The 14,746-nt window shown below is 34.2% G+C and overlaps 1 protein-coding gene across 1 annotated transcript; it reads left to right on the top strand.

Moving 5' to 3' along the window:
* Positions 1 to 8,055: 8,055 nt before the first annotated feature.
* aqp3a (aquaporin 3a) lies at positions 8,056 to 12,876 on the top strand. Its single transcript, XM_027138233.2, has 6 exons — positions 8,056 to 8,238; positions 10,247 to 10,373; positions 10,554 to 10,691; positions 10,791 to 10,894; positions 11,568 to 11,785; positions 11,889 to 12,876. The coding sequence occupies exons 1-6, from the start codon at positions 8,131 to 8,133 to the stop codon at positions 12,064 to 12,066; spliced, it is 873 nt and encodes a 290-aa protein (XP_026994034.1). The 5' UTR covers positions 8,056 to 8,130; the 3' UTR covers positions 12,067 to 12,876.
* Positions 12,877 to 14,746: the final 1,870 nt, after the last annotated feature.

Below are 14,746 nucleotides of genomic sequence, written 5' to 3'. Positions count from 1 at the left end.
TATTAAACTTGCAACCAGTTTAATTAAAGTAGCTGTCAGGATGTGATTCCTTAGTAGAATTAGCACAGGATGTGAACTGTTAGTGAAAATTGATTACACTTTTTTTCCCTTTTTTTTCTTAAAGGTAAAAACAACATGTGAGGACACACTTGATGGGGCATTTTTCAACTACAAAATGTTTCTATATCATCCAACATATAGGTGACATATTGAGTGATCATTATCATGTAATTGCATACTATAAATCACAATAGGACTGTCCTCATCAAAATAATAGCTAAAAACAAATGTAAGGATTACCTATTTTTAAGAGCTTGAAAAATAAGTTTTTTCAGTATTACTTTATTTTCTATTCATTTGGATAACGATCTTTCAAGACAATAAATATTTTCTCAGCTTCAAACAAATACCAAATTAGAATATATTACATATTTAATTTACAATTCATCAGAATGGTTTGATGAATGAATTAGAAATCAAATAACACCGGCATTCTCACCTGTGTACCTAAAACCAAAAGCAAAATTTGGCTCTATTCAAGCAAAATTGTAACCTACATACATACATCATTGACTTACTTCAGAACAACTAACAACATGAGGACTGATCTCCTGTATCCAGACTGCATAATCAAGATTCAAGATTAGGTTTATTATATGTAAGTGCATGTCTCATACACAATTATAGTATTATACTTAGTATTCAACATGCAGTGAAATTAAGTCTGTCCTACCCCTCCTTAGACTGTGAATATAAATAACTAAATTAAAAATAAGAAATGAATAAGTTCTCGGATAAGCGGATCAGCCCCGGATAAGCGGTAGAAAATGGATGGATGGATGGATGGAAAAATAAGAAATGAATAAGTAATAAAAATGTTTTTTTATTTATTCAGAATGCACAAAAACGTTCAGTTATGTTACATGTAGTAACAGCACCCGTACAAAAGCAGTGTGTTGAGTTGCCAGTGGAATGCAGAGTGACAGAGAGTTTAATGGAGTCCTGAGGGATCTGAACGGTAGACCTGGTGGTCTGTGTTGAGGAGTCTGATGGCCTGAGGGAATAACTCCCTTGTGAGCCTCACAATTTTAACCATTAGACTAAGGAAGTGCTTCCTGTATTGCCTGTAACAGTCTGAACAGACAGTTACTGGGTTGGGTGGAAGCTTTGATGATTTTTGCAGCTTTGGGTAATGCGTTGCCTGCTGTAAATGTCATGTACTGTAGGAGACGGCAGACCTTGAGATAAGCTCAGCTGGGTTATGTTTCTGTGTTAAGCTGTTTCTCTTTCACACTGAGATGCACTCAGGCAGTAAACACAGCCATACCAGACATATGTAGATTAAAACATTTACTCGCACATATTTTCATTACACACACACACACACACACACACACACACACACACACACACACACACACACACACACACACACACACACACAAAAACCCCATCAAAGGTCATAAATGTTATTATTTGATATACATCTACAACTGCTTTTTTATTATTATCTAGTAATATATACATTATTACATCTTTTATATTATACTTCCTTTTGTGTATTATATATTGTATGTTGCATCACTTTTCTTTGCAAACTTCCTCTTTAGGGGACCTTAGTATTAAACCAACAATGTAAATTTAGTAAACAATTCCAGGAATTCTAATTATACCACACATCATAAATGTAACGATTTACTACACGTTTCACAGCTCAGGTGACCCTAAGATAACATTATGCCTGGATGTCCTGTGTTTTTATTGATATAATTTATAACAGGCTACTGTACTGTATGAGTCTAGCACGCTTGTTAACAACTTAAAAAAACACAGACTTGAGAGAAGTTAATTTCAAGCCTTTCAACAGATCTTAGTTTGTACAAACAGTCTAATGGCTTTGTATTTTTATCCTGCCCTTTACAAATAAGTAGAAAAAAACAACAAGATTGAATGAGAATTAAATGGAAACCTGGATGAGACATATGGATTACGAAACAATATGATGTGTTTCATTGTGACAAAAAAACCTGTTTGTTGACAACAGATTTGACAAATCTGTGAAGCAGAAGTTGAGTCATATGTCTTCACAGGGCTTGTAATCAAAAGCAAAAACACTTCGATCAGATTATTTAATTGACATAATATTTTACCTATTAACAAATTCTATCCCCTGTAAGAAAAATCCTTATAGGAAAACAGCTAGTCGGTGAGGAGGGATCAAATTTACCCACTTTGTTTGCCAAGGTTTAGTGATTGTCTCCATCTTCACCTCACCTCACCCACCTAGGAGATGTGTCACAGCTTTTTTCAAACCAGCTAAAGCCACACCTGTCCTTTACAGACAAAAAGTCTAAACTCCATACAGTGTTTTTGCCTCTAGCTGCCAGTAAATTCTTTTTAGTTATTCCCATATCTGTTAGTCAACAGGTCTTTCATGTCACAAAGTTTATTTCATTCCACCTGAGGCAAATGTCTGTCTTTCTTTAATAAAGTGCGATTGTATGTCTTTATACTTTGTACCTACAAAGTATTCTGGTTCTGTGATGTTCTTTTTCCACTTGGGTTTGTCACAGTCACTATTTGGCAAGAAAAATAAGTACATTTTCTTCAGTCAGATTTGAGCAAGTCAGCATTAAATGATTTACAAGAGGAACTTGCAGTCTCTTGCTCTACAGGCATAAAGGAATGAAATAAGAGCCAGAATCTGTGTAGAAGGTACCTGCAAGGTTGTAAACTTGTAGCTGTATTTATGAACACTTGTATCTGATGTACTGAGATACTTTGCACTGTTATTGCATTGTTTTCATTTTGTAAAGCATTCTTAAGCATATTTCAACCACTCATTGTTTCCTGGTTTAGGAATGATCACACACTGACATTATATATATATATATATATATATATATATATATATATATATATATATATATATATATATATATATATATATATTAAGAGCATTAAAATGCATAGGAAATATTTCATCCATATATATATATATATATATATATATATATATATATATATATATATATATATATATATATATATATATGGATGAAATATTTCCTATGCATTTTAATGCTCTTAAAAAAGAGAAAATCAATTGTGGTTGGTGATAGTTATCGACATTAAAGGCACTCACAAAGCAAAAAACACCAGCGGTTTACCAGCATCCATCTGGAAGCATGTCATAAATGATAAATGATTGATGATTGTGTTTTTGTGATTTTTCACATATTTTGATTTCCTGTATTTCACTGTTATGACTGAAAGAGTGTTTCTGACACAATTATCAGATGGTGGGAATGGCAATGATAGCACATGACAAAGCAGGCCTCAACAATATAATAAGCAGGTAATTCAACCCAACCTATTCAACAAAGCTCTCACACATTTCTTGTCAATCTCCTTTTGTACAGAGAAGCACAGTACAACAGCCTCACCTTTTTTCAAATTTTAGATCTTTTAACACAATACTACAATGCATATTGTGTTAACATTGTCTAATATTATATATTTATATCATTAAATATATTTGGAAGATAATATATTTCTATGCTATTTTAGTAGAGCAAAGAGGAAAAGAAGCAAATGTAGGAGAAGGAAGAGTCTTGTGCATTGTTAAAAATAAAACAAAAATTTATTATGTACAAATGTAAAAAATAATTGTGAGGGTAGTGCAAAAGGTACAGAAATACAATACTCATCAGACACTACAAAGCACATGACCATGTCAAGCACCATGAGAGATCAAATGCACCTAAATCAAATTGTGGGATAATGAGCAGTAGTATACAAGTCCTATTTTTTGTATTGTAAAAAATGCTATTGTTGTTGCTGCTCTGTGTATGTGGCATGCTAACACTTGTAGTACATATTTTTGCCTTGTGTCCATAGGTCATATTTATGGTTCTTATGGTCACCCTTTTTCTATGAAAATAAGGAAAAGTGAGCTACAAAGAATGTAATTCACCCTAATTTACTGATTACCATTATACAAGTGGCTTCACAGCACATTTGCATCTTGAGGCTTTTTAAACCCTAATGTCTCAATCACTGTAAGCTTTTGCACATTTCTACACACATTTCTGGGAATTCGTCAGTGCCTTGTGAAATAAATACTTCATTTGTATGCCTCGAAATGTTCATAGAAAAGGCAAAACATAAAAATCATTTGCAGATAGTAATGGTTTTTTTTTAATTAAAGGCACTCAGAAACCCAGATCACACCTCTGAGTACCAGTGGTGTACCAGCAGCCATTAGAAGCAGCAATTAGAGAACATTTACTGTCATAAATTATAAATAATTTGGTTTGTGTGATTTTCCATATAATAGGAGTTCCTGTACTTCCCCATAAAAGAAGGAAATGTGAACTACAAAAATGATTTTAGGGGTTGGTTCCAAAATTCTACCCAATGTTTAAAACAACCAGTATGGTTGTAATATGTGTCAGTCCGATTAGATACAGGTCATGTAAACATCAGTTAAGGTTTCATAATAAATTTCCAAATTGATGATATGCTTATCATGAAATTACACATTTCTACTTCAGTCATGCTGGTCATTATATAATGAGACATCCTAATTTACCATATATATATGGTAAACCTTATGACCTCAGCACCACAGAACACCTTTGGGTTAAACACCTGAAATGCTGACTATAAACTTTGGAATGCAGATGAGCCCTAGGCGTCCTCACCTAACATCAGTGACCAAACTACCACTTCCATATCTGGTGGAAAGCTTTCCCAGAAAATTGGAGGTTATTTTAACAACAGAGGGAGACTACATCTAAAAAAAAGGATGTTCAATATTATTCGATATTTAATGGACAAAATAGGTGTAATGATCAGGTGTCCACATATGTTTAGCCATATTGTGTGTGTGTGTGTGTGTGTGTGTGTGTGTGTGTGTGTGTGTGTGTGTGTGTGTGTGTGTGTGTGTGTGTGTGTGTGTGTGTGTGTGTGTGTGTGTGTGTGTGTGTGTGTGTGAACTATTTGAAGGTCAAAGTGCATTCTTTAATTTTGCATTGATCACTACTTTTGGGTCTGAAATTAAAAGATAAAAATTTAACAACAGATTAGAAATCCAGCACCTACAGTATTTCATTTCTAGAGGTTTTTTAAACAACTAAAAACATGGCACTTTTTCAAGCAATATTTGAATGTGTGAATGGTGTTTCTTGTTGACCAAATGTGCCCTGTTAAATTTAGCCTGTATGTTTATTCTTGCTTCATGTCTTGGGTTTCATCTATTAAGGCTGCATTTGTTGTTAAGTAGAAGAAACCAATAAGAAGATCAGACTAAGGAAGAAAAGCAAGACATTTTGAAGCTGAGGAAAGAGGAGAATCAGTCAGAGCCATTGCCCAAGCATTGGACATAGTCAGCGCAACAACTTAAAATGTCCTGATAAAGAAACAAACATCTGGTATACTCAAAACCAGACAGAGAACAGGTTGGGCAAGGAATACAACAGTTGTCAATGACAGAAAAAAGAAGCTAAAAACCAACAACAACCTCCAAAGTGAAGGGGTTAAGGCATCACAATCAAACATTCAAAGAAGAGTTTGAGAGGCCAAACCACAAGATGCAAGCCACTCCTCAGCAGTTGGAATAGGAGGCCAGACTGGAATTTACAAAAAAAATAAAGAGACGAGTCACAAAAGTCTAAAACCAAGATTAACTTCTACTAAAGTGATGGAAAGACCAAAGGGTGATGAAAGAAAAGATCTGCTCATCAGATCTGCAGCATACAAGCTCATTGACCAAGCCCAGTGAAGGAAGTGTCATGGCTTCGTGATGTAGCTCATGGTAGCAGCACAATGAATCCAGAAGACTACAGAAACATTCTGTCTGCCAATTTGGAAAGAAATGCCTTCATTTTAATTGGGAAGGCATGAGGTATTAATAAAGGTATTACTTTAGGGTAAAGAAGTGGAAGGTTTTAGATCACCAATTCACTTACCAGAATGTAAACCAATTGACCATGCATTTCACCATCTGAATGAAATCCTATCCGTCTATCCATTTTAAATGTCTTCCATGTATAGTAAAAATAATCAATTTCCCCATTCCACCCCTGCATTCAAACATACAACTCACTGTCCTTGAAGAACACAACTGCATATGCTGTACTTTTCAGCTCCTATAATTGTAATACACACAATAACATTAGGCATATAATATATCTTATATTGTAATGTAACATGTACTTATATTGTTTCTATTTCCCTGTGCACCTTTCACACTCTTGCACTCACTTTAAATGAGTAGATTTACAGCTTGCCAGAAATGGTTCATCTTTCTACAGTTACATGTTCATACATATTTACAGAGATTAGGCAAACTTCCACCTTCTGTCATTTTCTCCTTCACACAGTGAATCAAAACGAAAACCAAAAACCATGGTTTTAGGCACTTTTTTAAAAGAAGTTTTAAAACCTTAATTAAGTAGATTATTAACATTATTAACATATTTCCAAAGACATTGCAAGGAAACAGAGTCTTATGCTAATTTGTAAGAATCTGTTTGGTTGGTTTATTTTGAACACTGGATATGATTAATACTGTATATCCAGTGTATATATATATATATATATATATATATATATATATATATATATATATATATATATATATATATATATATATATATATATATATATATATATACTACTGTGGGCCTACTATATATATATATACTACTGTAGGAATACAGTTTGCTTTATTATGTACATGATTTGCTTAATCATTCATTGATTCATCTTTACTATGAATGTTTCAGAAAGCACAAAACACAAGGAATTCAGCATGGATATACATATTGGCTCATATACATATTGACACACTTATGGGAAATTTAGCAAAGACAGTCCATGTGCATGCATGTTTTTATGAAGGTTGGAGGGAACCATAGTACTGTACCAGGAGGAAATCTGTGGGGACAAGAATTTGTTATGCATTTTTAATTATGACTTTATCACTTACAGTATGTTTATTTGAGTGCTCGTTATAAATCCTGGAGCACCAGTTTCATGCATCATTTATCATTACTTATTACTCAGCTTCTTATTCACTAAGGTTCCACCCACAGAACATAGTCAAGTTAAGTTTTAGATTTCTCTCTCACAGTAACAGCATTTTAATAAATTCTTGTTGAAAATTATGGTTTAGGTTAAATACATTCATGTTATCAGTTCAAGAGACATTCAAGAGTATAACAATAATAATTAAAAGATAGCAACTAAGCATTTGATATCCATCATTATTGTACTGCAGCAAAATGACACCATTTTAAATGTTTCCTCAAAGAGCCTTTGGATGCATTACAGTTGATCTTTTTAAAGAAAATCTGTCCTTTAAGTGTTCACCCAGAGGGACAAGTTACTGTAAACATATAATCTTCTGTTGTTCTAAGAATACAGTGCTTGAAAATATAACTGTAATGTACAGTAATCTTAAATTTGTGAACTAACTGTAACAAACTAAGAGGAAACTGTGGTTTGGTGTCAACCTTAAAAGCGCGCACGCGCGCGCGTGTGTGTGTGTGTGTGTGTGTGTGTGTGTGTGTGTGTGTGTGTGTGTGTGTGTGTGTGTGTGTGTGTGTGTGTGTGTGTGTGTGTTCGTGTACTTAAGCTCTAAGAACACTTCTCGAAGCTTATCAGGATAAGGTATAACATATTAAGGAGTGTCCTCCAGCATGGTAAATAGAAATGAAATATCCTGCATGTGAATTAATATCACATTCTATGGTCTCTCAACAAAGCACACAAGTTAAATGCCTAAACTGATGTAATTTTTTATTTTTAAAGTCATTTAAATGCCTAAACTGATGTAATTTTTTTTTTTTTTGAAGCCATGTTTATAGATTGCTAATATGAGAAAGACAATGAGCTAGTGGGGCTGATTTCATGTCCAAACCTGAAGTAGAAAGCAGCTGTTTGTGTACAAGTTATAAGCAGACCTAAGCAGAGGGTGTGTGTAAAGGCTGGCCATGAGAGGTGAGAGAGGGCTGGGCACAGTATTACATAAGTATAAGAGCAGGATGCTGGGTTGACTTCAAAACATTCCACCGAGGGACATAAAGCACAACATTCACTTTAAATCAAGAACTCAGCAGGAAGATGGGCAGGCAAAAGATTTTGCTGGATAAGATAGCTCATGCCTTACAAATCCGTAATAAGTTATTGCGCCAGGGACTGGCTGAACTATTGGGTACCCTAATACTTGTGGTGAGTTTTCCCATCTTCTTTGCAATCTCTTAGTACTTAATAAAAAGCATTTTCTTTTAATAACTGAAAATGTATAATATTTTCAATTCACAGTATCTGCTCCACTGCTTATATTTTAATTATAGTGTAAGACAGCATTAAATTGTGAAATTGTAAATTTGAAAATTTCAATACATTTATAATGATATGCAAACAGTTTACAAACAGCTATAACTATTTTGGATACTGTTTGCCTTCCTTGGTTGAAATTTTTTTTTTCCTCCTCCAATGTTAATAATTTGAAGCAGCTGGAAAATTAAGAACATACACCAGAACAGGTGCTATTCAGTAGGAACATGCATATAATTTTCTGCTCATTATATATATATTTCTATTATAAATTTATCGAAAATTTGCTTTGCATTTGCACACAAAACTTTTATAATCAAGTTACATGTGCAAAGACACCTACATGCACAGTGAACCAATTGCATACATCCATGTGTGAAGGGAGTGCCTACTACACAATAAGGATTTTTTTAGACAGACCTCAAGCATTGTCTCTGAATAAGCTTCATGGTTTACGTTTATACTTTTGTAAAAGTATAAATCTGATGGCAGAAACATTCTTTAGGTGATTCTAAAATCTGACACTGTATCTTTTGTAATATACAAAGACTGTTGGTTAACCCAGTGAAAACTGTAAGAGATGGAGAGAAGAGGTTTAGGCATTTGTGGCAGTTGATGGAAACAATTCTATAGGTTCCTACCTTTAGAAGGAGGGAACTGAAACATGACTCTGCGTCTGGAACTCTCTGTACCCAAGATGCAATCTCAGAGTGTAAAAATTGAAGAATGTACCATTTCATCAAAAACCGGAGAAAAAATAAATCAATACACAATGCAGTTCTGTATAGTATATAATTATAGTATATATAGTATAGTTATCTAATATAATATGTGTGTGTGTGTGTGTGTGTGTGTGTGTGTGTGTGTGTGTGTGTGTGTGTGTGTGTGTGTGTGTGTGGTTGTGTGTGGTTGTGTGTGTGTGTGTGTGTGTGTGTGTGTGTGTGTGTGTGTGTGTGTGTGTGTGTGTGTGTGTGTGTGTGTGTGTGTGTGTGTGTGTTAATGTAAATAATTAAACCACTGATGGTGACTTATGAGACAGTTTGAAAGCATGTAAGTAACAGGAAACCCGCTCAAATGGTACAGTAGATAACAGGAAACATGCTTTCACTATTATTTTACTGAAAGGTTTAAACATATGGAATGACTATCTGTCAGAAAAGAACTGTTCTGAAAAATATCTAAAAAGCATCTTTACTACTGATTGTTAAGGACAAATGGTGTCTAGCAGATGAGACTTTGGAGTAAAATTTATATCCAGAGCAAAGAATGGAACACTTTATCCAGCCCATTTGATCTATGGCTTTATTCCTGGTGTTTATCAAAGAACTAGTTGTGCCCTGGCTAGCTTTATAACCACCTTAAGGCCCACTTAATGCTCTGACATGCCAAGACACAGGTCTGGCACACTACTGAAAGATCTGTCAAGAGCTACAGGATCAAACAAAGGATGTTATTGTGGTTAGGATTCAAATTCAAAGAACAATTATAAAGAGTATGAAGGGCTAAATTAGCTAAATATTAGTAAATATTAGAAAATTTTTTGTACGTTTTTTCGTCTTTCCAGTGCATTACATTTTCCTCAAAAACCAACAGTGTATTGGATTAGATTTTACAAGGCTGATAAATTAGCAGTTATTAATACTTATAGACTTTTTTATATTTTTATTTAAGAAAAGATTCTAAATCTCCAAGCTGAACCATTACACTAATTATGCCACAAGTGACAGTGGAACTGATAGGAGGAACAGTGACTCCCAAAGGTTTTAATCATATCTTTCATCTTGACCTACACCCTTCCGATAACATCTTCACTCTGTTTGAATAGTTCATGAATAGATATAGTCCATGTGTCTAGTTTATCTTGCTTTAATGCACAAACCATTCTATTTTTCCTCTGCAGATGTTTGGCTCTGGTGCAGTGGCTCAATTAATCCTCAGTGAAGGATCTCACGGCATCTTCCTCGCTGTAAACTTGGCCTTTGGCTTTGCAGCCACACTTGGAATCTTGGTGTGTGGTCAAGTCTCAGGTACAATATTTTTTTTTAATATTAAATTCTAAATTGTCCACTGTGTAGATATGAAATAAAAAAAATCATTTTAGAGACATGGGTTTTTTTTTAAAATGAAAGCAAACATTTAACTTTTTTGTTCTTCTCTCATTGCTTCATAATATCTGTGCATAAATCTTTTTGCCTCCAATTCCACAGGAGGACATCTGAACCCAGCTGTAACTTTTGCCCTGTGTCTACTTGGAAGGGACAAATGGAGAAAATTTCTGGTGTACTTTTTGTGCCAGACAATTGGTTCCTTTTTTGGGGCTGGTATTATCTTTGGCATGTATTATGGTAAGTATTACAAGAATCTTAATACTGTGTAATAGATTCCAAAAAAATTTTTTGTAATATTGTTCATATTTTAAAAAATTGTTTTATTCCATTTGTAAGATGCTATCCAGGTATACCATAAAAAAGAAGGCAAACTACCATATGGAATTTTTGCCACCTACCCCGGCGAACACCTTAGTACCGCAAATGGGTTTTTTGATCAGGTTAGTAACTGCATTGCTAAATTACATTATCAGTTGCTATTATCAGTAATATGTTGAAAACAGGGTAACATCAAAAATTGTAGCATTCTTTAAACTGAAAAACATGATTAACTATTTGTATCCCAAACATCCTTTCCATGGAAAATTCATGGTTTTGTATAAATTTCTCAAAATACTTTTGTGTTCAGAGTTGGTAGTTTACAACTTGGTAGATCATTGAGTTCAGAGATGTTTCATGCCAGTCATAGCTGTGTAGAGCAACTATATATGCTGTACACAAATCCTCTTTCAAGCTTCTCTGCAGTAATTTTGAAAGAGCCAATTCAAAAGATGGCTGGCAAGAAATATATAATAATAATAATAATAATAATAATAATAATAATAATAATAATAATAATAATAATAATAATAATAATAAGAATAAGAAGAAGAAGAAGAAGAAGAAGAAGAAGAAGAAGAAGAAGAAGAAGAAGAAGAAGAAGAAGAACAACAACAACAACAACAACTGAGAATGACTAACATTGAGCATGACTATAATGTAATTTCTGGAGGCTAGGAGTATGTAGTTATTTACAGATTGCTCAAGCTAGGAGCAGCAAAACCAAAGGGATCTAAAACTATAGTCTTAGCTTGCCAACTCTTTATTTTTTCTTCTTTTCCATATAATTTGTAGGTGATCGGCACAGCTGCACTGATCGTGTGCATCCTGGCAATTGTAGACCCATACAACAACCCTGTCCCACAAGGACTCGAGGCCTTCACTGTTGGATTCACTGTACTTGTCATTGGTTTATCTATGGGCTTTAATTCTGGCTATGCTGTAAACCCAGCCAGAGATCTGGGACCACGTCTTTTTACCTCCATTTCAGGCTGGGGTTCCCAAGTTTTCACGTAAGTTAATCTCAATACCAAACAATCTCACATCAGTTCTTGTGATAAATTTCCATTTGAATAGTATTATAACTATATGAATGAAACTATTTCTCTCCAACAGTATGGGGAACTACTGGTTCCTGGTGCCTATCTTTGCCCCATTCCTGGGTACAATCATTGGGGTGATTTTGTATCAACTGCTGGTGGGCTGGCACACAGAAGGGGAGGCACGAGAGAAGCAAAATAAAACAGAAGAGCTGAATGTCAAGCTGAATGATATTAATTCTTCAGCTCCATAAGCTGGGTTGTTCAGCATAGCAACAAGGCCTGCCACTGTTTTGCTCATGATTCAATTGGTTATGAACAATGATACACTTTAAAGGGGTATTCTTGCCTATTGTGTAGGGAATCTGCATATAGCAAAGCAAAGGTGATATTTTTTAAAACTCTTTCTGTATTATGGTCATGTTGAGATTTCTTTGAAACATGTACACACACTTGTTAAACTTTAGTTTTGTAAATAGATTTTTGGAGCCTGCATTCTTTAAGGCAAGAAACCTATGGGTCAGTGATGAAATTCTGTTATATGACAAACATTATGTCCTACCTAATTTCTCTATAAGTCTGAGAAACTGGGAAAATAGGTACAGAATTCACCATAAGCTACTTTTCTTTTCTTTTTACAGTAAAAAATGACTATGTCTTTGGGCACTTCTGCTATCTTTGTCAAAGCCATATCAATTTTAATACCTGTTTACTTTCTTTACTTTTTAAAAAGAAAAATAAAAGCAATGCAAAAAGACATTTGTCCTGCCAAAACAAGAGCACCACATTTTGACTTCATTTATAATCTTTGCAGTGTTTATATAGACTGTAGCCTACTGCTTTTCTCACTGCCTTTTTCTACCTACCAAACAAGCATTTAAATTTGCATGGCATTATAATTTTAATGTATCATCAGAATCCTTTACATTTCTAGTTATATTATGAGCACTGTTATGCAAATTACTTTTGATATTGAAAAACTTTTGAACTTTGCATTTATCCAAAGTTTGTATTTTGTACACTTTATGCTCCTTTAAACATGCAAATAAAAACCATCTACCTTGTCTATTTGTTTGTTGATTTATTAGTTATTATGAAGTAAGTTTGACATGTTTGCTGTCAGATATACACAGTAAGCACTAGTACTAATATTAGCATATTAGTATATTAGAATAAGTATACTGTATAAATAATTATCCAGCATTAGAATGATCAGTCATCAATTTTGTGTTTTTGTACATTATTTCACAAAGAGAATTTTGTAAATTATTTCACAAAGAGAATTAAAGACACTGGTTAGACATTAAATTAAAGACATATGCCTCAAGTTTCATAGAAAATGTTGAGATTCATACAAATGTAATGTTGTAGTTTCCACTAAAATCAGCTAGTTTGTGAATCTACCCCTTCAGAACTGGCATGCTTATAGGCATTATATTTTTATAACAGATGAGGACAAAATTTAGACTTTGACATGCAAAGAACATGAATTGGTTTCTATTTGCTAGAGTTCATTTGTTCCAATCATGAGAGACTTTATTGTTCCCATTAACAATGTTGAAGTGCACATTTGTCGCTTAGATCTTAAAACATTTCACAACAATGTTCTTTGTGTTTTACTTTCTATCTCAGAAAAAAATCTGTCACTACAGCATCTCACTTTAAGGTGCTTCCTCATACAAAGAAATTTGACCTACCTTATTTTTCATATAAAAATCTTTCCTCATAGTATACATGCAGTAACATGAACCTACTTTTTAGTTTCAGTTCAGTGTACATCGGTTATTCAAGGTAAACATGAAGCTTCAAGTGCTACAGTTTCTAGATTCAAATCAGATTGTTATCAGTTATCTTTTATCTAAGTTCTTCAGAGGCCTTCTGTGAATACTTGTAGACATCTGCTTCTCATAAACTTTATCTTATAAGGCTTTTTATAGAAAAGACATTATTGGAGTTTAAAAAAAAACAGGTTTGAAGCAATTGTGTGTTTGCTATTCTATTAAAGAAGGGGAAATATTGTGAGGCTGGACTTGATGTGCTACAATAACAAAATATCAGAGGCTTTCTACTGTGAACAGTGAAACTGGGATGTTGAAGTAACCAATAATCCTGACCTAGCTGTCTGACCTAAAGGAGCTAGGTGTTGTGGTATAAATTTTGACAGATTATAGTGACTGTTCTACTGCTTAAAGTTAAATGGCTTAATTATTTCCATTATATAATGTATTTATGATGCGAATACTGACAGTGATCCATCATATTAAACATACAGTATACCGTGCCATGAGGTTTGGGTGCAGGTGAGCTGTCTGTCTAAAAGTAATCCTTTAAAGCTCTTAATAAAGTCCTTGGTGAGTGAATTCTACCACAACTGCCACAAAGAAAAAGTGTGCATTTGATGTTTGGTGTTGCCTAGCACTGTCTGATCCTACTTAGGCTGCTGTTGTTAAAGGAATGGTTGACATGTCTAGATTAGAATCTGTTAGTCGCAGAAGCAAAATAGACAGGAACTACACAGATATATTTACAGATAAATTAGACCTGAACATAGCAGTCTAACTGCAAGCCTCTGGACGTGAGCTTCCATGGTCTCAACCCAATAAATAGCAAGTTATTAATTCACCTAATAATGAAAGCTGTGCTTATCGGTTAATGTCAGACATTGGTGTTGCCATCTAGAGAGCAGTTCAAGTGCATTGCTTCAGTCAGATTGAAGGCTGAATCAGGATCAGTATGTGCCAGACAAGTCTGTGGTGTCAGCATTGACATCACAGAATACTCAATACAGGAAATTACATTCTGGGGGATTCTAAAGCATGCAAGTTAACTGCTCTAAATTGCCCTAATTGCTCTAAAAGTATGAATAAGTGTTGGAATGTGTTTAAGCATTGTGCTGTGCAATAGTACATTTAATCCAGGATGACTTCTTGTCTC

Source organism: Tachysurus fulvidraco, chromosome 9 (assembly GCF_022655615.1).
Source record: "Tachysurus fulvidraco isolate hzauxx_2018 chromosome 9, HZAU_PFXX_2.0, whole genome shotgun sequence".
Lineage (NCBI taxonomy): Eukaryota > Metazoa > Chordata > Actinopteri > Siluriformes > Bagridae > Tachysurus > Tachysurus fulvidraco.
The sequence above is the reverse complement of the archived record's forward strand: the minus strand, read 5'-3'. Positions and strand labels throughout refer to the sequence as shown.